Source organism: Ochlerotatus camptorhynchus, unplaced genomic scaffold (genome assembly GCF_037179485.1).
Source record: "Ochlerotatus camptorhynchus isolate MF236.1 unplaced genomic scaffold, CSIRO-AGI_Acam_v1.1 ptg000152l, whole genome shotgun sequence".
NCBI lineage: Eukaryota > Metazoa > Arthropoda > Insecta > Diptera > Culicidae > Ochlerotatus > Ochlerotatus camptorhynchus.
Genome location: NW_027040642.1, coordinates 115,848 through 138,110, shown reverse-complemented (window position 1 = coordinate 138,110; position 22,263 = coordinate 115,848). Strand labels below are relative to the sequence as shown.

At 38.9% G+C, this 22,263-nt stretch overlaps 1 protein-coding gene across 2 annotated transcripts; it reads right to left on the bottom strand.

Moving 5' to 3' along the window:
- Positions 1–67: 67 nt before the first annotated feature.
- LOC135701282 (apoptosis-inducing factor 3) lies at positions 68–22,263 on the bottom strand. Of its 2 annotated transcripts, none has more exons than XM_065222022.1 (3): positions 21,831–22,263; positions 9,835–10,157; positions 68–1,364 (listed from the first exon to the last, which is right to left on the bottom strand). In XM_065222022.1, the coding sequence occupies exons 1-3, from the start codon at positions 21,886–21,888 to the stop codon at positions 75–77; spliced, it is 1,671 nt and encodes a 556-aa protein (XP_065078094.1). In that variant the 5' UTR covers positions 21,889–22,263; the 3' UTR covers positions 68–74. The 2 variants fall into 2 exon arrangements, with proteins under 2 accessions (XP_065078094.1, XP_065078093.1); XM_065222021.1 differs by lacking the exon at positions 21,831–22,263 and adding an exon at positions 10,244–10,488.

Sequence of the window (22,263 nt, the reverse complement as noted above, 5' to 3'; positions counted from 1 at the left end):
AGTCCAATGATAATACTGCAGGCAGGTTTGAGGCCGCACATTTAATAAACTACGAAAGGACGAAGGGTTTGACCTTACTTAGTCCAAGCAAATGGATCCGGATTTAGTTGATTTTTATGCAGATTTTTTCCTTGTGACAAATACTCGGCAAATTGGGACACAACTGGATCTCGCCCACAAGAGGCCATTCCGATTACTTTTCCATTGGCATCCAAATAGAAGGCTACGAATTTCAGCTGTTCAAGATCGCCTTCAATTATCGTTTCATGAGGTCTTCCGTAACCAGCATATCGGAAGCCCTTTCCAAAAAGCATGGTCCAAAAGAATGGTACCGCTTTCAGCTCAGTGGTCTTGCCTACCATATTTAGAGCTGCTACTTTGCCGTGATATTGTGCCAATGGGTAGTGACCGATTGCAGTCAGTTCGTTATTGTTGCAGAAAACAGGCGCATTAGCAATATCTCCCCCTGCGTACACCCCCGATACATTTGTTTCAAGGAATTGATTCGTGTCCACAGATCCGTTCTTATTCAATTTGATGTCTGATCCTTCCAGGAAAGTAGTGAAGAAGGTAGACCCTACACCCATGATGCAAATATCTGCTTTCAGTATCGTTCCATCATTCAACTCAACTGAGGTTAGCTTCCTATCGTCATCCCCAATGCAACGCCTTATGCCAGAATTCATTATGAAATGCACTCCTTTTTCCTTGAACATTTTCATCACTCGGGTACCCACTTTTTCGCCGAAGGAATCCATCAGAGGAACTGCGCTTCGACCGATAACAGTTACTTTTGCAACTTTATTCACACAATATGCTGCAGCTTCGAGGCCGATGAAGCTAACTCCAAGGACTACCACGTGTTTGTCAAGACTTAGCTGACCATTCACATATTTGGCATGTTCGTTCGACCGCAGCACACAAACGTTAGGTAAATCAGCGCCATCGATTGGAGCTTTCCTGGCCTTCGATCCTGTGGCAATGTACACCTTGTCATACTTGATTTTGTAACCGTTACTAAGCGTCAGTTCTCGGTTCGCGTTGTCTACTGAAGTTACTTCCGTCCCCGTCATGGTTTCGATTTCATTATCGGCGTAAAAACTCTCATCTCGCAGCAGCTTCTTATTCAACTCAAAGTCCATTGTTTTGCTTACTAGGATTCGATCGTAGGGCAAGCATGGTTCCTTATTGATCATGATGACACGACCCGTGAAACCTTCTTGGCGTAAGGTTTCTGCACAGATGGCACCCGACGGTCCTCCACCGATCACCACGAAAGTTCGTTCGTCCTCGTTGAGCTTCTTGACCATGGCCTTGGTTCGCTTCCCAGATTGAAGCTCCGACCGTTTCGCACGTATTTTAACCTGAAATGAAAATGATGTTATACATTTTATTAGTAGGTATCTACCGCGTAGCTCCACATGATTGGACGACTTGGCCATCTAGAAAGTTGCTGTCTTCGACAAAGTTATTCGAGAAGTCAAGGCCTTCCGGGTAGAGAACCCGCAAAGCTTGGTATTCTCTCACTAAGTGGCGTTAAAATTCCAAGATACTGACCATCACAAGAACAGTGGGTTTCAACCTTTTTTGTACCTTTTCAAAAATTGCTCACCTTCGTCTCCCTCCAACAAATTAGTTAGATCTTCTTCTTCGCATTTCAAGCTTATTGCATATCGCATATTAGCTTATTGCGTGCTCTCAACTTAGTGTTCTAGATGCACGTCCACAGTTATTAATTGAGAGCCTTCGATGCCTGTACCATTTTTGCATTGGTATAATTGTGTGGCAAGTCCGATCATACCGGACCGGGAATCGAACCCAGTCACCTCCAGCATGGTCTTGCTTTGTAGCTGCGCCTTTACCAACACGCAGAGAAATAATTTTTAAATTCAAATGGATATATTTTTGGCTCAGGGCCTAATATATTTTAGGTATTGATTCAAATATATTATTCAGTTAATTCAAAGAAAAATATTTTTGAATCAACAAACCGGTTGTAGAGTCAATAATTTGTTTGTTGATTCTAAAAACCATTTTGTTGATTTTAAAAACCATTTTGTTGATTCAAATATATGTGTTGTTGAAATAGTGATACAATATGTTTGAATCAATAACAAAATACATTATGCCCTGAAACAAAAATCCATTTTTCTGCGTGAACTGAGCTAAAGTAGGTCCCACAAATTGGTTAGATAGTACAATACAAATTAGACTAACATCTTTACAATACATATTTACATACACTGTCGTAAAAGTACTAGAGTCCATTGGTGGGCGTTGGCCAAATTTGGATTTTTCAGATATAATCCTAAATAGGACCTAGATTATTTAATACTCTAGTAACCTCAAGTCCGTGCCCTGTCACAATGTTTCATTGTGATTAATCAACACTCAAAAGGGTAAAATATAAAATTTGGGTTAAATTTGAAAGAAAGGGAACTTGGAGTGTAGAGCGCACTGCCCACTGGACGATTCTGAAGCCTGGCCAAGTGAGTGGGGTATGGGTTTATTTGATTAAACGTCATTTCCAATGTATATATTGATACATTCAAACCATTGGCATTTGAGATAAGACAGAGATAGGATGCGGAGGGCCCGCTTAGGAGGAGCGTAACCCATGTTATGGTTTCCATTTATTAAATAGTGCAGATAGGCTAGAAATGACAGGTTTATTGTGAGAGAATGTACCATATTGGGAAAGCATAATTTTCATAGGGTTCAGAGCGGCTGAGCTGTTCGTTTGTAGTTTGACCTTCCTTCAAAATCACTTTGACTCTAGAACAATTTAAAAATTGTTCTGCATTATTCACATGTTGCAATTATTGAAAAGAGCTAGATATAAGATAGCCACAGAGAACAGACGTTGAGGCTCCAAAATTTCAGCCTATTTATACTGGACGGAACTGGTAAGTAGGATAAGAATTGTAAAAGGTGTGTGCTTGCATGATTTACACCTATTTTAGAATTACATATAAGCCACATGAGAACCTCATTTCCTTCAATTACTACTCCATTGCAGCACACACCTAATAATGATCATTAACATTCATATAGTTTCAGCATTATCGACATTTATAATCAAATGGTGAGTTGTAAACTATAATTACCATGCATAGATATAAGTTAATGTACCAGAACCTGGACGGACACGATCCTACCCAGGGGAGGACCCGAATACGACCACCCATGTGTGTCTACAGTATCGTACGAGCTGACGAGTGCAACGGGAAGGACAGTAGGTGTATAGACTAGGGGGCTAGTCCCTAGATAAGCCAACTTAGCGGTTGGCACAGCCTATACACTGAACAATTACAATTATAACGGCGCCGGTGGTGTAGTGGTAAGCGTGATTACCTCTCACCCCAGCAGGCCTGGGTTCAATCCCAGTCGGCGCCGCCGGGATGTTCTGAGGCATAACATCTCTGATCACGCGTTCCTTCGGATGGGAAGTAAAGCCGTTGGTCCCCGGTTCATGAGTTGATGGGTCGATAGGTAGGGTCCAGGTGTGGGAGCTGCCTTCCTGGCACGTCGGTAGCATTGGTGCTCAGCACGGAAAACAAGATCGACGGAAAAAACAAACCAAAGGAAAAAAAAAAAAAATTACAATTGCAATTAAAAAAAAAACAAACACAACGCTTCCCGCCCACACGCTGTAGACCGAGTGCAGAATCTTTGTGATGATACTTTCCAAACGTGCATACCTATAGAAATAAGTCCAATTCAATAAAGGATGGATTAAAAAACAAATGATTTCCACTACGACTAATTCCAGCATTCCTACTAAAATATCAAATGCTGTGCTTAATCATTTATTATTAGTACAGAGCAATAAACAATGTACGGTGATGATTAATTTGTTAATATGCTTTTATAAGCGGGTTCAAATGCACTTTTGGTAAGCATCAACACTGATCTGGCAAAACTAGTGTGCATCTTTCCAATGTGGTAAAGATCCAGATCAACCCTGGGATCTAGTAGCATAATTAAACTACCTCAAGGTTTTGCCAAAGCCCAGGGAGTCTTAAATACCTAATCAGATTGAAGCTAAAAGACTAAGGAATCGTTTCAATACATTCGCGAAGTGTTTTGGTCAGGAAATGCAATGAAATTAACGCATATATTTTGGTTGCCGAAAACAGTCAATTGGAGTTGAAGCCGTAATTTACTCTACTAAAGTTATTGAAAAAGTAATAATTATCTAAGATGATAGAGCTCGGTATTTCAAACTATCCCACGCAAAGCTATTTAAGCTTATCGGCTCAAATAAAATTCCGGGTTAATTCGAACCTAACCAGTCCAAACCAAGCTAGTACCAATTGGTCGGTGTTAATTCAGAGGGGACTAAAAACTGTATTCGAAAAAAATTAAACACGCTCTTTTGTGCACTCACTTCGAAAATCTAAACGCATCACATAGATGAATCGAAAAACAGCACCATTAGCGGGCAAATTTACAAGAATGAATGCTTCCAGAAGCGCATCCTGCCCTTCCTGAAGTCCCACGGAGGCCAGACGCTGTTTTGACCGGATTTGGCATCTTGCCATTACGCCGGACCAGTCTTACACATGTACTAAAACAACAATGTTGTTTTTATACCTAAAGCGGTCAACCCACCGAACACGCCGGAACTTCGCCCAATCGAGAAATATTGGGCTATCATGAAGGCAAAACTTAGCAAAACTCCTAAGATGTTGGAAAATGAACTGGATTTGAAGAAAGAGAGGTTGAAACTGTCGAAACAATTTGGATCCACCATAGCTCAAAATCTAATGAGCAGTGTCACGGTAAAAGTGCGGGCATTTTAATATGGAGAAGAGTTTCAATAAAGTTGTTGAAACATATCCACAATGTTATTCTTTATTTCCTGAAAGTTTGAAGACAATATGATTTTTTTTTTTCGAATACAGTCTTTAAGTAGCACAAAAAAGGCTACATTTCACTTTCGTCAGATTTCATAAAGGTTACAAACAGCAAGAGAAAACAGCCAAACGGGTTGTCTCCTTACATAAGAAACAATGCTCTAACCGGTGAAGAACCAGTGCTGGCTGAAAATCTCCTTAATAAAGGCAATCAACCAACCAACAATGCTCTAAGTAAACTTTAAAATTCATCAAATTTCCTTAGTCTAGTCTGACTCAATACCACCGACGAACCGAAGTGCCCGCTCATAGAAGCTACATTCAAAGTCTTGCCGACGCCAAAGTCCGACCAAGACGCCATATTAAAAAACCTTCAAACACTACGACCATGTACTCAATTCGATCGCAAGGACACGAACACACTAAAATTTATATTGACTTGGTTTTCGTCTTACCTCGTTTGACAGATCTGATCGCCCGATTTACAGATCGAATCGCTCATTGGACAAATCAATTTGCGGACAAATGAAATCACTAGAGCATGTCGGTTCATCGGTGTTAACACCGACCAATTAGAAGCTACTATATCCCACCCTACCGGAAACAATTGAAAGCTAAGCTCACCCTAAACAACACCAATTACAGTAAATTTTACCACTAGTGATAAAGTTGTAATCTCATACTTATTCAATTTTATCTATTATCCTGTGGCACTCTAATCACGGATGTTTCAGATTTTCCGAAAGGTCAGTGCGTGACAATCTAAGTTTACTAATTTTTTATGGATTATTTTAAGAACGAAAATGTGCAAAAAATCGGGGTGGCATCTTCTCAAGATATAGCATACATAGGAATTTCACTTACACACTAGTGGCGCATAGTGAGAGAATTCTGAACCTTATTGCCCACCATCTGAAAGGTGTTGGCTACGTGAACAACTTTTCCTAAAACCACAAACAAACAGACGTTCTTCATTCTGGATCATCGTTTGCGCATTTAACAATTGGTTTGAATGTTATCGTTTCCGCGAACTACTCGTCGCAGCGCTGGCATCGGATCACTTTGACGTTTCTACATATTCGATTTTTCTTGCATGCAACATTGTTTGCGAATCAGCAAGCCAACTTGTTTTCCGCAAGAAGCCCGCGATATGTCGTTACTGAAGTCCTATGTTTGGCGGTACTATGTTTTGAAGATAATTTAATTCAAAGAATTACGTCTGTTTATCTGTGCTAAAACAGTAACCTTCTGAATGGTCAGCAAAAGAAGCGTCCAAGTCTTTTTTGGTCAAGTACTTTCCTCGGAACTTTTTTTTCTAGCTATTTAATAAAGTCATTCCAAAAACCGTAATGAAAAAAAAAACCACGAAATCACCATAAATAAAGGCCGGCGCCGGTGGTGTAGTGGTAAGTGTGACTGCTTTCTCACACCCCAATGGGTTCAATCCCAGCCGAGGTCGGTGAGATTTTTCTGAGGCATAAAAATCTCTGGTCACGTCTTCCTTCGGAAGGGAAGTAAAACCGTTGGTCCCGGCCCATGTGTGTTGAATGGGAGCGATATCCTACGCAGGTGTGGAAGCTGCCTTCCTGCACATTCGATTGCCGTCAATGGATGGCAATCGATGTCCATCGGTGATTGGCACTAGATTGCGGAACAGAGACCGACGTTAAATAAAGGAATGATTGGCGAGATGGACCGTCACACGGTCTAAGCCAGGGAAAAGAGGAGCAGCAAAAAAAAAAAATAAAGGAATGAATCATAAATAAAGAACGTGCTAAAAACCTATAAAAGATTTTTGCCGTAGGCTGGTTCGTCTCTTACGACGTGTAAAAAAGACTGCAATAACTTTGTTTTGCTGTGTACATACGATGTATCTCAAAATTAAGCGCACAGCTGTCATAATTTGTAGAAAAACAGCTGTACTAGCATAATTTAAAAAGATAGATTTAGGGTTTTTGATCTAATTTCCGTCCTACTAAGCGCAACCCGCACTTTACCTCTCTTTTCTGAACCAGTTTAAACAAAAAATGGAATATTTCTGTCAAAGATGACTTCAAAATTTATTCACCTTTCACCTAGATTTGATAAAGAGCCACAAATTGTTGAGGTATTGTTTAAAATCTAATACTGCTTCTTGATCCTAAATTCGTTCTACGAGTTTCAATTCCGTCCTAATGCATTGAAACGCCGTTAGATTTTCTTCGTCCTACGGATAAACGTAGAAAAAGGGGATTCGCCAGGAGCGCTTCTTTTGTTTTGAGAACAATGAGCGTAAATATTCATACAATGCGCTCTAACAGGATTTATGTTGTAGCTAATGAACTAACGCATCGGAACAAACCTATTATTGATTTGTGCACGGTGAAATCATTGATATTATCAGCGAATACAAACACATAAAGCAACAAACGATACAGATAAAATGGTTGCTACGACTACCATGACAAACTCGCTCTGTAACATAGCTCGATCCGAGTGGTAGAAGGATAATGATATATTGCTTGCCTGCTTTGTTGCAATATACACGGATGAGGACATAGCTTGATATGAATCGAGAAAAGAGATAACAAAAAAATCCCATTAACACACGTGTATCATCTTCGGCTTTACTTTGTGAAGCAGCTTGCCAACAATTTGCTCGTTTCCTTCTACCGCCCCGAGTAAGTTGTGTCGCACGGACTGCTTGTCATGAAAAAGAAGGAAGAAGATTATATCATTATTGCTTTCCACTTCTGACATAACGTTATTATTCGGTTCGTTGATCGCTTGTCATTTTGTCATTTGGAGATATTATTGATCTTTTTTGATCGATAGAACGGAAATGGGCGATTACGACGAAGCAGCGATCTACCCTATGATTTTTTTTTTCGACTGCTGAAAGTCTCTCAAATAAAAATATCATCAACAATTATTGGCTATCGATATAGCTCATTAGTAGTCATAATAAAGATCTATCATATGCCGCTAATTTTACTGAAATTCGTCCACTAGGAAAAAAGTTGAAAATCGAGAATTTTACTAAAATCACTCAAACTTCATACCAGGATCTCAAATAAAGTCCAAAACTATACCGATAAATCAATAGATAGTTGTTCAACTAACAGCCAAGATTTAAAAATCTTATCAGTTTTTACAAATAGTTTTACATTCTTGGTATAAGAGGACTCGTAACGACTGCCTATGTTTGAAGATGGAACATTTCTCTTAAGGTTAAGGTTTTGAAAACATTTTTTTTTATTTCAAGGCCTTCGGATGCGACCACCCTTGTGAATCTATAGAGTATCGCACAAGCTGACAAGTACAACGGGAAGGACGGTAGGTGTATCGACCCGGGGGGTTGGTCCCTAGACACGTCAACTTAGCGGAAGGCACAATTAAGGCCGGCGCACAATAGATACGTTTTCGGGTATCTATTGTGCGTCGGCCTTTACAATTACAAGGTCTTCAGTTTTGACAAGCAAATTAATGGTTTCGTTCTGTTTGTCATAAAATTTTCCATAAAAAATTTAAAATGTTCCAGCAAATTCAGATCATTCTTTGGTACAAGCAATTTAAATATTTACCTTATTTGACAAAACCCAGGTAATCATGACGTTTGATTATTGAAAACAATTTGAATGAAGAAAAAAGACCTACTGCTGTCATGATTACCTGGGTTTTGTCAAATAAGGTAAATATTTACATTGCTTGTACCAAAGAATAACCAAACTCGGTTTGACATATAGCTGAATACACGTACTCAACATCAAAACAACAAAACATACACAGAAACAAAATCCATTGGCAAAAATACTATGTTGATGGTTTAAATTAAATACTCCCACCAATAAATTTTTGCAGAAACGAAATTCATTTAATTTTACTATTTTTTCTATCAAAACTACTATGCCGTTTGAGTAAGCATAGTAGTTTTGACAGAATGGTATAGTAAATTTGATTATATTTATAGTCAATTATACTGAAATCATGGTAGATTTAACGGTATTAAGCGTAGTTATATTGAAAATAAGTGTTTTCTGCAAAATAGTATTCCTAACTATTATCTTTGTTTCGCTGACAGTATTCCTAACTATTATCTTTGTACCGCTGACAACGTTTCAGATGTTCGGTACGCAGCAAACTTAAGCGATATGACAGCCATATCCATCCCCTGGTTAAAATGTGACACAGTAGTTCGGTATCTACACGGTAACCGCAAAATACCCAATAATGACTACAAAGTAAGCATTTTCGAGGGAAACTGGGATTACTCATTAAATGAGTAAAATTTCACCCATTTATGAGTAATTACAACTATAAAAACAAGTAGTAAGTATTCATTTTTGAATAACAAATACTCATAAATGGGTGATATTTTTACTCATTTAGTAGGTAGTCCCAGTCTCCCTCGAAAATGCTTACTTTGTTGTCATTATTGGGTATTTTGCGGTTACCGTGTAAATACACATCGAAATTACATTGAGGAGCATGGGGTTGTAATTTATAGAGTCGGTGTATAATGAGTCACGCCAAGAGAAAAACAGTTGAACTCGCATCACGGTTTCCGAAGGATTCCCTTTCTTTTCACTTGGCAACAGAGGACTTCTACATCAACTTTAAATTACTTCTAGCGAGAACCAAAAATAACGGCTGTAGTGAATCATAATATCAGTGATTTTGTCAAATTATCTTATCAAAAAATAGAAGAAATTCTCATTACTGATCAAAACCAAACGTATCCCATGACCATTTAATGCTCGCTGCGTGTTTATGATGATTTCTTCAATTTTATTTTATATTTCATTGCAATACCTTTCGTGGACCTTTCATAGCATCGTAATGTTTATTTACTTTGCACGATAGGTAGCCGATTTGACAGTTCAATAGGTAGACTTGGCTTCACTCTTGGCGTGACTCATTATACACCGACTCTAGTAATTTAGACCCAACCCTAATATACATCAAGATTAATTTTCCTTCAATCTAAAAAACTTACCCGTCCTTGTTCCACGGTAACTTTGAAGCAGGGCAATGAATCCTGTCCCGGGAAATCTTCGATGTCTCCCGTTTCAATGTTGAAGCAAGCTCCATGCCACGGGCAGCGTACTCTTCCATCGCCCAATGCTCCCGTTGACAGCAGCGCTCCATAGTGAGAGCATTTGTTTCCGATGGCCGACAGCTTGCCTTTTTGCTTTACCAGCAATACCTTGCCTCCATCCAGTTCGAAGGCCTTCATCTCATTTTCACCGACGTCATTCTCGTTACAAATGTAATCCTCGACGTATCCATCGTCCGTCGTACCGTTTCCGGTGATCTTGGCTGCAATTAAAATCGCACGTAAGAAGATAACACCAGATAAGCAATGTGAAGTTCAAATCGCGATCGAACCAAATTAAAATCATTACACAAAAGTGACATCATTCTGTTGGCGCTGTGGACACGAGCAGGTATTACTAATCGATTGAAATTTTGCACAGCTCGAAGCATTTGGAATTCCCAGCTACAACAAATACGGAATGAACAGCCGGTACCATGGAAACCGGGCGACTAAGCACAAACCACAACCAGACCGGTTTTCCAGTTGGGGGTATTCGTTTTCGCCTTTTGTCGCTCCCCGTCCTTGCAGAATGAGCGACAACCATTCACTTACATCACAGCTGATAGTAGGGTAATGTGGGGCAAGTGTGCCACCCGGGCCAAGATTCCCATCCCTAATAATTTTGAAAATAAATACTTTTCAATGCTACCCGCATCATCGCGAATCATAACCTGATTTTTCCGAAAATGGGTTAAAAATTGTTTATAATCCCTGCTAAACTATAACTGAAATGGTTATGGAACTTTACATGAACGTTTGTGTGACTAAGTTTTAATCTAATGTATTATGGTTCTTTGGAAGTGTACCTTAATAAAATTGTTATGGTTATTTTGCTTGCGTGTTCCGGTATCATCCAAACCATTTGTAGAATAGTTTAACCATTTGGGTTACCATTCGTTTATATGTAATATTTTTTATTAGGGTACCTTACAAATAATGGGTTGTTAAGAACCATTACCATTCAAAATACATTTTCGGAGCGAGGACTATATTTGAACTTTTTTTTACTTATGGTTTGAGAACTTATGGTTATGGTAGTCAGTAAGGTCCATTAATGGTTTTGTATTATCGGTCAACTTTACGTGGAATATATCGCGAATTAGCAATCATTAATTTACAGGCAACCAATTTGCGATATATTCCACATAAAGTTGATCTATGTTACAAAACCATCTATGAATCTTACTGACTACCATAACCATTACCATTATGTTCTCAAATCATAAATAAAATGGTTCCAATATAAACAGAATTTGGAATGGTAATGGTTCTTAGCAACCCATTACTTGTAAGGTTCATTAAAAAAAAACCATAATACATAAGGTAAAACTACGGTAAACGCTATTTCAAAACTACCCAAATTTGGGTAGAATCCACCCAGATTGGTCAAAACTGAACCTACCCACAAATGGGTAAACTGTGTTGGGAGTGACAAGTTGACAAATGAACAATGTCGATCGGATTCATGTCGATGTTGTTCATTTGTCAAATTGTCACTCCCAACACAGTTTACCCATTGTTGGGTAGGTTCAGTTTTGACCGATCTGGGTGGATTCCACCCAAATTTGGATAGTTTTGAAATAGCGTGTATACAAAATCTTGTATATTCCAAATAAATGCACAATCTTTAGAAAAGCACACGTGCCCCTCCATACCTTATATCAAGAGCAAATTTTCATTATGTCGTAAGTAACATTCGCACCAATCCGAGAAAAATAAAGTTTTGTTTTGATGACCGAAAAGTTATTCCTATTTCCAAGTAAACACATATAATCTCATAGTGATAGCAATGTTTAACATATTTAGCAGGGTTTTAATCATACAAATGCAAATCGCTAGCTTTCATGCTAAAAAATACTGGTTTTTGAGTCAAAAGTTATTATACGTCGTTTGGTGGCCCCTATTGTTACTTAAGTCAAAGTGTATTTATCAGGATATTCGGGAGAATTATCAATTACGTCTCCTTACGTGCAGCCCATTCATCATTTTAGGAGCACCGAAATCATCTTAGCAACAAACAGTTCGATTTATTCACTTTAATAATGAAAAAGCGAAACGACGAACGTACACTTTTCACGGGTTTTTCAGCGCTGTTACTTAAGTCAAACGGCATCTCCATAGAAATTGGGTGACTTAAGTAACATCGAAAACGATTTTGATCGGAAGGTGATTACGTCAAAAAGCAATTTGACTGGTAAATAAATTTAAAAATGGGATTTGATCCCATATTCAGACAGTATATAGTGTAATAGCAGAAGAATCGATTGACACTGATAGCTCGACTTTGTTTACTTTTGTTACATTCGACGTAATGAAAATTTGCTCTTGATATGATGGTGGAAGTAAATAAAGCAAGGTTTGATGCATCCACCCAATAGAAGTAAATAAATAATCAATTTTATTCAAATTATGAGAGTTCAGACTTGATTTCACCGCATAACTCCGAATGTTACATTTCCCAAGTATTCAATGTTAATCTAACAAGTTTAGTAATATCAAAGCACGTTAAAAGAATGTTATTATCTGAGCTACTATACGAACGATGGTCCCTTTATTTCCTATTACATACATAGTGTTGCTTTACAGACTATATCAGATCTCAAAGCATTTCTAATAATGGAAACGATAAATTGGACAAACGCTGGCATTGCTGAACGCATGTCTGTTGCTTGAAGTAAAGCATACTATTAGTACATGATTATAGCTTTTAGGGAATGAGACAGCAATTTTTCACGCTTAGCAACAAGACAATGTGGTAATCCTTTTAAATTTGACTACCACACTGATGAATCGAAGCTTAGTTTTTTTTATTTGTGGGTGGCTGGCTATTTGTCATGTCGTTCATTGACTTCAATAAATAAATCAAATAATTGAAGGATGTGGAAGGCGTCAACGGCATTACTAACCTTCTATTAACATACAACGTGCGTAAGTTAGGATTCCTTTCACATTCATGAATACAAGATATGTACATAATATACAACTGGGCTACCATGGCATGGCTGACCTTGACAGTGCTTTGAAGTGGGTTCCACATTTGAGTTGATGTTTGACCTGTTGCTGTGATTTTGGAGCAGGGAAATAAATGATCTTACAGCCTGATACAATTCCGAAGCACCTGAAAGAATATCCTTGAATTATCAGGGATTTTTTTTAACACTAAGTTCAATTCACTTGGCGGTGGTTGACTCAGTTGTTTCTTAGAATCCTTAGCCGGTCATAATCTTTTGAATTGTGGAATATTAAATAAAAGTGGAATGGAAACAGAATGCATGACTGAACAATGCGCCGGGCAAGCCAACGTAATGTTGGTGGGTAGTTATATTTATGTGGCCAATATTCAGCGCATTTTGAAAAAAATTCTAAAGCCTGTCGAATTGAATTTTCTAATAGGTGTTGTGGAAATTATTTTGTACATACATTTAGATTCAAGAAATCGTCTTGAGGTTTTAAGGTAATACATATATAGGGGTAAGAGGGGCATAGTGAACAGGTGGGGCATACTGAGCATCCCGTGCACCAGCTTGGACTTCCGGCCGTTCGAAACAAATTGGTTGGTGGTAGGATCAATATCATAATGATATTGAACCTACTACCAGTTGATTTGTTTCATGCAGCTAGAGATCCAGGGCTAAACTGCGGTATCCTCACTATGCCCCACCTGTTCACTATGCCCCTCCTCCCCCTGCTGCCGCTCATCGGAACAAGTCGGTCCCATTTGCGTTTTTTTGTCGAAATCGGGGGGTGCGACACATCTAAACCTCTATTTTAGATGGTCGAAAAATCTCACGCTAGCGAATCAATCTACGGAAATCTTTTTTCATCTCTTGCATCTAAATCCATCCATGCGCATCACATTCCACCTTTTTTGCAGGAAATATTCTACATCTTCATCAATCTCCTATCTATCTACTCAACGTGCACGCATCTCACAACAGCAAATAAAAAAAAAATGTGCATCTTATAGCGAATTTGCTTATTATCCAGGTTTGGAACCAGTTCGTGCGAACCCGAGCTTATTGGCGCAGGGTGTCTTCCATTTATTTTGGCTAAAAAAATGTTTTATGACATTATGAAACAATAAGATATTATGATAATATTTTGTTTCTGTAAACATCAAGAAAATATTGTGAAGTTTGTGTTTGACACATAATACCAGCCAATTTTGCTACATGAGAGTCGCAATAAGCGATTTTGTCATTTATCTCACCCACTCTTCGCGAAAAGGCGATCAGAAAATCGCTCATTTGACTCTGTCAAAGCTAAATTTTCAGGTTTTATGTGTCAAACACAAACTTTAAAATCTTTTCTTGTTACATACACATACAAAATATCATTGTAATATCTTATTTTTCCATAATTTCATAAAACATTTTTTTAGTCAAAATGAATGGAAGGCACCCTGCTTAAAAATACTTTCAAGATTGAACACTAACGAATAACATCTCAAAAGAGCGAAAATTGCGATAAGTGAATTTTAACCAACGAGTATCTCGAAAATAACAACTTTGGGCAATTTAAGCATTATGAGCTTTTTTGTTGTAAATTTAATGTGTTTTAATATTAACACTATTTTAAAGATATTCAATAACTGTAGGTGGTATTTTGGAAAATACTTATTTTTTCAATAATTCATAACTTTTTTGTTTATGATTTGCCCAGCAAATGCACAGTGTCAGTCAGTCAGTCAGTCTAAACTACAAAGTAAATATAAAAAAAAAAATTAAAAGAAATGCAATTTGAGTAATTTAATTTTTTTTTTGATAATGTTGAATTTTTTTGGTAAAAAAAAAATTACAATGTATATTTTTTCTTGGAAGGTACAATACTTGTCCGCAACCTCGCCCAAGACACCATCTCGATCAAACAAATCGTTCACGAGATATATATTTTTCTATTGATGCGTATCATTTTTGCATAAGCCCTTTTCAAGTGTTAGTCGTGTGCAAAACTAGGGAACCATATATGTAAACTGGCATGTTGGGCAATAACAAACAACTGTGCAAAGTTTCATCATAATCGTAGAAGGTCGATCCGAAACGATTTGCGAATCTGTGTGGAACTGCTCCATTATGAAAGCACGAGCAGTAATTAAAAGAAAGAATAATCATAGATTGTAAACCTTGGTTTCAAAAATATGTCGAAACATAGCTATGATGTAAAATGTCTGTTATACCAAGTGTCCATTATGTCAAACGTATCAGCCCCTGGATTTGCCATAAACGGCAGTATAGGATGCCACAAGCTCACATTCAGGGGTGGTTTGTTTACCTTTGCTTGTTAGTCGATTCAAGGGGATTTGAGTTTTTAAATAAAAATAATTAAAAGATATGATATCCGACTATGTTCGTTTGAAAAATATTCCTCTCCGAAAAATTATAAAAAACTTATAATATTTTTTTTAGATTTGAAAATCTAAAAAAAGATTTAATATTTTTTTTAGATTTGAAGTACCTGCTTCGGTTCGGACACACAACGTCACTCTTCTGTCCGGAGTGTGGGAATGTGGAAGAAGCACCAGAGCACGTGGTCTTAGAATGTCCTAGATTTGATGATGTGCAAGAGGAGATGCTCGCCCTTAGCGCGGCGAAGGTCGTCGAAGAAATGTGTCGAGAGGAGGGCACCTTTAACGCCGTCAGCAGAGCAGTAACGCAGATGGTACAAATGGTAGGTTGACAACCTAGCTCTGGTCCTCACAAGTTCCTACCTCACGCCTCCCCGTGGTGTAGCCTGGGCAATGTTGTCCTTTCGACAATAGCAAAGTGAGGGGGTGCGACACGAACACTGGTGCGGTAACCGTCAAAAATTGTTAAAAGCAACTCCAATAAAATATACATGATTATCTTATAAGATATATCCACAGACAAACAGACATAACATATTGAATATTTCTCACTGTAAAGCATCGTCGCTAAAACATTCCCGCCATCTGTTGAGTACACTGTGGTGGGTAGTACGCTGAACAGATGGCAGTAGTGGGTAAACGTCAAACGCAAGGGAATTGACTATGCGCGCCACAGGTGGCAGTACTACCAACTACGATACTTTTAAATTTACCGTTAAATGCTTGTTCGATGAGCAATTTGCGATTGTTATGTCTGTTTGTCTGTGATATATCTTTTAGTGAGCAATATTCATCATGAAAACAGGTATATTTTACTGAATTTTCGCATAGTGCAAATTTATCCAGTATTTTACGATCGCTTATGGCCGCCACAATCTGGCTGAGTTTCTGGTAGGGAACATAAGATTTTAAGTTTGGCTCGTGTCGTTTGACGTGTAAACGTTCAAATTTGAACGTTTACACGTCAAACGACACAACCCAAACGTCAAATCATATGTTCCCTACCAAAAACTCAGTCAGATTGTGGCGGCCATAAGCGCTCGTAAAATGCTGGATATGATTTTCCATTAGTTTCTAGATGTCTGTTCCCACCCATGACATATCAACAGTTCATCAGACAATATTCATATACATCTTACCTATCGCTAACCACGTTCGAAGCAAAGTATTATCAACAATCAATACGAAACTAACGATTTTAAATTGGCTCACTACTTGACTATCCTATTGGTCCCAAGCAAACGATTAACGTACCCCATTCTAGTCGAAATTCTACTACTACACAATGTTTGTTTTGATCCGCTATGAAAGTTTGACGGATAAAATGAGGGGTTAGTGGATTTTCGAGGGGTGAATCGATTAGCTTGGGTCCGAAGAGAGTACCAGAGCTGAGCCAAAAAGTTGAGCACGATATTTCGGGACCTTCTAGTCTTAGAGTTACCTCTATGGTATTATCAAGTACTAATTATGTGAAATTACGATAGAAATCATTCCATATCGCAGTCATAGTTTTTAAGTGATAATCCAATAAAATCTATCAATCATCACATAGAATGAATAAATCTGCTGACATTGCTATGTTATAAGATGGATCCAATAAACGGTACATGTCGATTTTTTTCAGTGTATCCAGTTGTTTTTCGAAGGCCTTATGCTGCTCAATTAGCAATCTAATAGCGAATTCGTTTATTATTCAGTTCCAACCTGGATCGGGTATCAAGATTGGGTCTGCTTGTTTTCTGACAAACGTCAGTTTGCTCGTTTGTTTTTAAAACCTAGCTCAGGTTGAGGTTTACACTGACAAAAAGTTCGGTTTCGCACTGGGTTGGAACTGGTGTTAACCCCGATAATAAACGAATTCGCTATAAGATCAAATTCCAACGTGACGAGCACTTGGCATGAACTACAGCACGGTAGCACATAAGATTTTTGTCCCTTTTCCGCAGAGACCCACGTTGAACTGGGACTCCCACGCAGGCGACATGAAATGAGTGAGCACATCCGATGCAGCTGCATAATTCCGTATCGACGGTAGTTTCCAGTGAACAAATTTCGCAGCTCATTTTGACAAAAATAACACACAAGATCTCATGCTCCGCTATGCTGTAAAGACTAGTACTTCAAAAAGGGTAAATTTTGAGGCAAGACAGGGTGTCCTCAACAAGTTAAGAGAACAGGATGCACTAGATATCCACAACAGGTACAGCAAAACATCATATAGACGCCCTTATTCACACTTACTACTCAGGGGGGTAGAAGGTCAAGAAGAACCACCGCCGCCAACTAAAGCTTGAACCAGGTACCTGGGACTCCCACGATATACCCGCGGCAATGGTCAGCAGACGAGGCCCTGTGCGTATTTAGTATGTAATATGCTATTGCCTAGCTTTAGATTAGCAGTTTTTATACATTGGGGATGAATGTTAGTCCCAAGCACCGTGTATTGGTTCTTCTTCTTCTTATTCGCATTTTCAAGCTTATTGCTTAGCGCATATTAGCTTATTGCGTGCTCTCAACTAAATGCACTTCCACAGTTATTAATTGAGAGCTTTCGATGCCAATACCAATGCATGAATTTGTATATTGTGTGGCAAGCACAATGATACTCTATGCCCAGGGAAGTCGAGAAAATTTCAAACCCAAAAGATTCCCTCGACCGGATCGGGAATCGAAGCCGCAGCTTCCGGCTTGGTAATACCGTGTCTTTACTGACTAGGCTATGAGGCCCCTATCGTGTATTGGTTCTCTGGGTAATTACAGCTGATCTGGATGAGTAGCATCCACGGGAGGTCAATCGTGCTCAAAAACACTCCACACTTTTACAATATTTGATTTTGAAGCATGCAGACAAAGTGACGTGATCCATACATTTTCGGAGAAACAGTGAACATGTTTCACTGTTTCTACACATAAGTGACGTCCGCCAGGGATGCAAAATATCATGACACTCACTCGACACTCGTCAACGCATCAACCGACTATCGCTAAAAGAACTTTTTGTCACACAGTGAGAGGTAGTACCATGGCCATAACCAGTAATGGTCGCTGCTCACAGGCAAAGCGTAACACTTGCTCCTGATGATGTAAAGCACAACGAAAACAGTGAAGACTTCTGCAGTACAATGATGAGAAAAAGCGAAACGAAAGAAGAAAATGAAAACAACGCCTACGCATTCCAAGTTCGTCTCGGCACGCGCGGCTGTGTGAGTTACAAACAAAGCTGGCAAAATTAAACGGAAGCTGTTGGGCTCACTTACATAACCAAGCAAAACAGCAACTGCTTCAAAACGAGCACAGATGAGTGTTGTGATTGTCGAGAATGACCAGATCGGTGATGGACCACCGCCGTAGATGACATTCACCCGTTGCTTTTTACTTCTTTCGTCAACTTGATAGATGGTCATGGAGAGTGCTTCGACAAGCACATTGATAGAAATGTACCTAGCGTTACTACCATCAGCTGTTTGACGATTGTGATTGTGATAGGTCGCACCTTTAACGTCCGCCATACGTAAGTGCCGAAAAACTAAAATCTATTTGAATCATCAGGGTTAATTTTTCTTAGCTTGTTTTAGATCAAGTGATCCAGTCATAATTTCGTAACCATTGCGAATTTAACCAAAAAATAAATGGATTTACGTCACATTGTCATCTCACGGCAGCATTGTGTATTATATGGAGAGCCCAACTGAGGTAGCAGCCTATGTAGACTACAGTTGGAGAACTGTAAAAAACACATTTTTAAAAGAACATGACCGAGCTAATCGAATAAGTTTTGTTTTTTTTTTACATTTGTATTTTGTATGGATCTGAGCGAAAAATTTGATTGCTTACAGCTTATTTTCGATACAGTCCTTAGTTTAGGGAATCTCATCAGTGATCTGCTCAGATGTTTGAAAGAACTTCAAAGAATCTAACGAATTTCCGGAAAGCTTTACGGAGCCGTTTAGGGGGATATCAGGAAAGTTAACGGTAAATTTAAAGATGGTAAAATAAAGGGTGTCCACGATGAAATTGCCACACTATGAAATTGCTCTTACTTTTTAACCGTTGGGTAGAATTTAATGAAAATTTGGGTGGATTTAGTTCATAGTGCATTATTTACATCCTGCAAGTTTTAAAGTCCTGTGATCAAAACTCGCGGAAATGGAGTCGAAAGAACAGTTCGTGCGTGATAAAATCTTGCGCATTCATCACGAGAACAAGGATCTCTCGCATCGTTCCATCGCATCGTGTCGCGAGTGATTAAGCGGTTCGAGGAACGGTTGACCACCGATCGGAAGCCCAGAAGTGAAGGAAAAAGTATTCCGTACAACACCAAAAATCACAACCACGTACTTGGGGCCTTCAACCGAAATCTGAACGCCTCCGTTAGGGATGTGGCTAAGAAGCTGCACCTAAGCCGAAGTTTTGTCCAGAAGGCCAAAACTAAGGCTGGGCTTCGAACGTTCAAGGTACAAAAGGCCCCTAATCGCGACGAGAAGCAGAACAAGTCCGCCAAAACCCGTGCCAGGAAGTTGTACCTCAACATGCTGACGAAAGTTGAATGCTGCATCATGGACGACGAAACATATGTGAAGGCCGACTTCAAACAGATCCCCGGCAACCTGTTTTCACGGCCAAGGATAAGTTCAGCGTTCCGGAGCATGTCCGCACTCAGAAGATGTCCAAATTTGCGAAGAAATTCCTGGTTTGGCAAGCCATCTGCACGTGCGGGAAGCGGAGTGCACCTTTCGTGACCCAGGACACGATGAACGGACAGGTGTACATAAAAGAGTGCCTCCAGAAGCGGCTGCTTCCTCTCCTGAAGGCGCACAACGTCCCAACAATCTTCTGGCCGGATTTGGCCTCATGCCACTACTCCAAGGACGTGCTGAAGTGGTATGCGGACAATAAGGTCAATTTCGTGCCGAAAATGTTCAACCCTCCCAACACTCCGGAGCTCCGCCCCATCGAGAAGTACTGGGCGATTATGAAGCAGCACCTTCTTAAACGACCTAAGGTAGTGAAGACAGTCGAGGAACTGAAGAAAGTATGGGTTTACATGCAAAAAACGGTTGATTCACAGGTTGTGCAGAATCTTATGGCCGGGGTTAAGGCCAAGGTGCGGGCATTTGCGTATGGACTGTAAATAAAATACGAGTAAAATGGTAAAATGAAGTTTAATAGTTATTTCTCAATCCCTGAAAATTTGATGGCAATCGGATGAAAACTCGAATTTTGCGAATCAATTTTGTGTGTGGCAATTTCATCGTGGACACCCTTTAAACCACAAAGTAGTTTGAGGTTCTTTTAAGATGTTCAGTGAACTCCAATAGTTATTGATAAGAAAAATGTCATCAAGATAGGCTTATAACGTGTTACAGCTCTGTAGTCTGAACATAGTCTCTCGATATCAATATTTGATCTAGATAGAAATAGCCTTATACGTTTTGGAAAATTTCAATTAATAATTGGTAAATATAATATTGATAAGTCGACGCATAAACAAAAGCCATGCAAAATGGCACCTACACAGAAAAAAAAAGTTGTTGAATATTACATCCAAACTGCTGCAACCAGGTCAATCCATCGGTTGTGTAATATAACGTTGTACGATGTACATCGATTTTGCGAACAAAATTACATCCATTGATGTAATATTGTATCTGCTTTTTGCTATTACATCATTATTTCATACATCAGCTTGAATTACATTGATCGATATTACATTTTTTTGTTGTGTACGCAGCATCGTACAACGTTATATTACACAACCGATGGATTGACCTGGTTGCAGCAGTTTGGATGTAATATTCAACAACTTTTTTTTTTCTGTGTAGGATGTATGTGGTTTTCCATATTGAAGTAGGGTAAATGACGCCCTATTATTGTATTTTGCATAATGATACATCCGTAATAAAAAAAAACAAACGAATGATAACACAAATTATTGAACTATTCCACAAATGGTTTGGATGATACCCCGAACACGTGTTAAGCAAAATAACCATACACATTTTATTAGGGGTCCTGTTTCAAAGCGTCGATTATCCAAATTTGAGAGCTCAAGAACTTTGTTTAAGCCCTGACGATAATTGGAAAAAGTATTTCCGAAGTCGGCATTCCCCTATAAGGTTGATGTTTTGTCTAATAATTCATGTGTGAAACACATGAATATAATTATGATTTTTTTTCCGTGCTACATGATCATTCCGACTATTTCAAAGATACACTTTTGCAACCACACCTGGTGTTAATGACCCACATTTTGTTGTTCTTATAGGTAGTTCTGCTATTCATTCTAGTTTCACTTTCAGTTTCACGAGGAACATTGTGCCCAACAAACGACGTGCTGCGGAAATTTATGATTTAACACTACCACAAGCGTAGCTCACCGCCGACCGGTACGAAGGCTGATCTCTTATGGCCTTCAGTAAAGACATGGCATGAAGAAAACCTTGCTAACAAGATTTTGCGTAGGCACCTGTTGGGTTTTTTTTGCGGTTCGTTGGTTTCGCTTTTTAGCTGTATTCCATGAAACGTGTTTTACTTATAGGTACTTACTTACCTGTAATTTCATCATTTGAAGCTTTTGAAGATTTTGATTTAGATGAAGCGCAACCCATGGTTCTAAAAGGTTTGTGTCACTTTCCTTCAATGGCTAGACGCGACACAATATAATAAATAATACAGCCACTCTGACGTCGCTACAGAAACAAACTGAACAAGCAAACGCCTTTCAAGTGCTCGTCAAAGGACAGTGTTGAGTGGTTTTATTAGTTGATTTTCGTCACTAATCTGTGAGCGATATCAAATCGTCTGAAAATCCAGCGACGCGTCACTCCCATAACACACAATCACTTTATGATCTATCTTGTAGACGACTGTCGATTTCGCGAATATAATTTATAAAACAAAAAAACGTTTTGAAAATCAACAAAAAGATATCAAAATAAGTATTTGTTCTACCTGAAACGATGCACGTTAGCCATCAGTCGCAC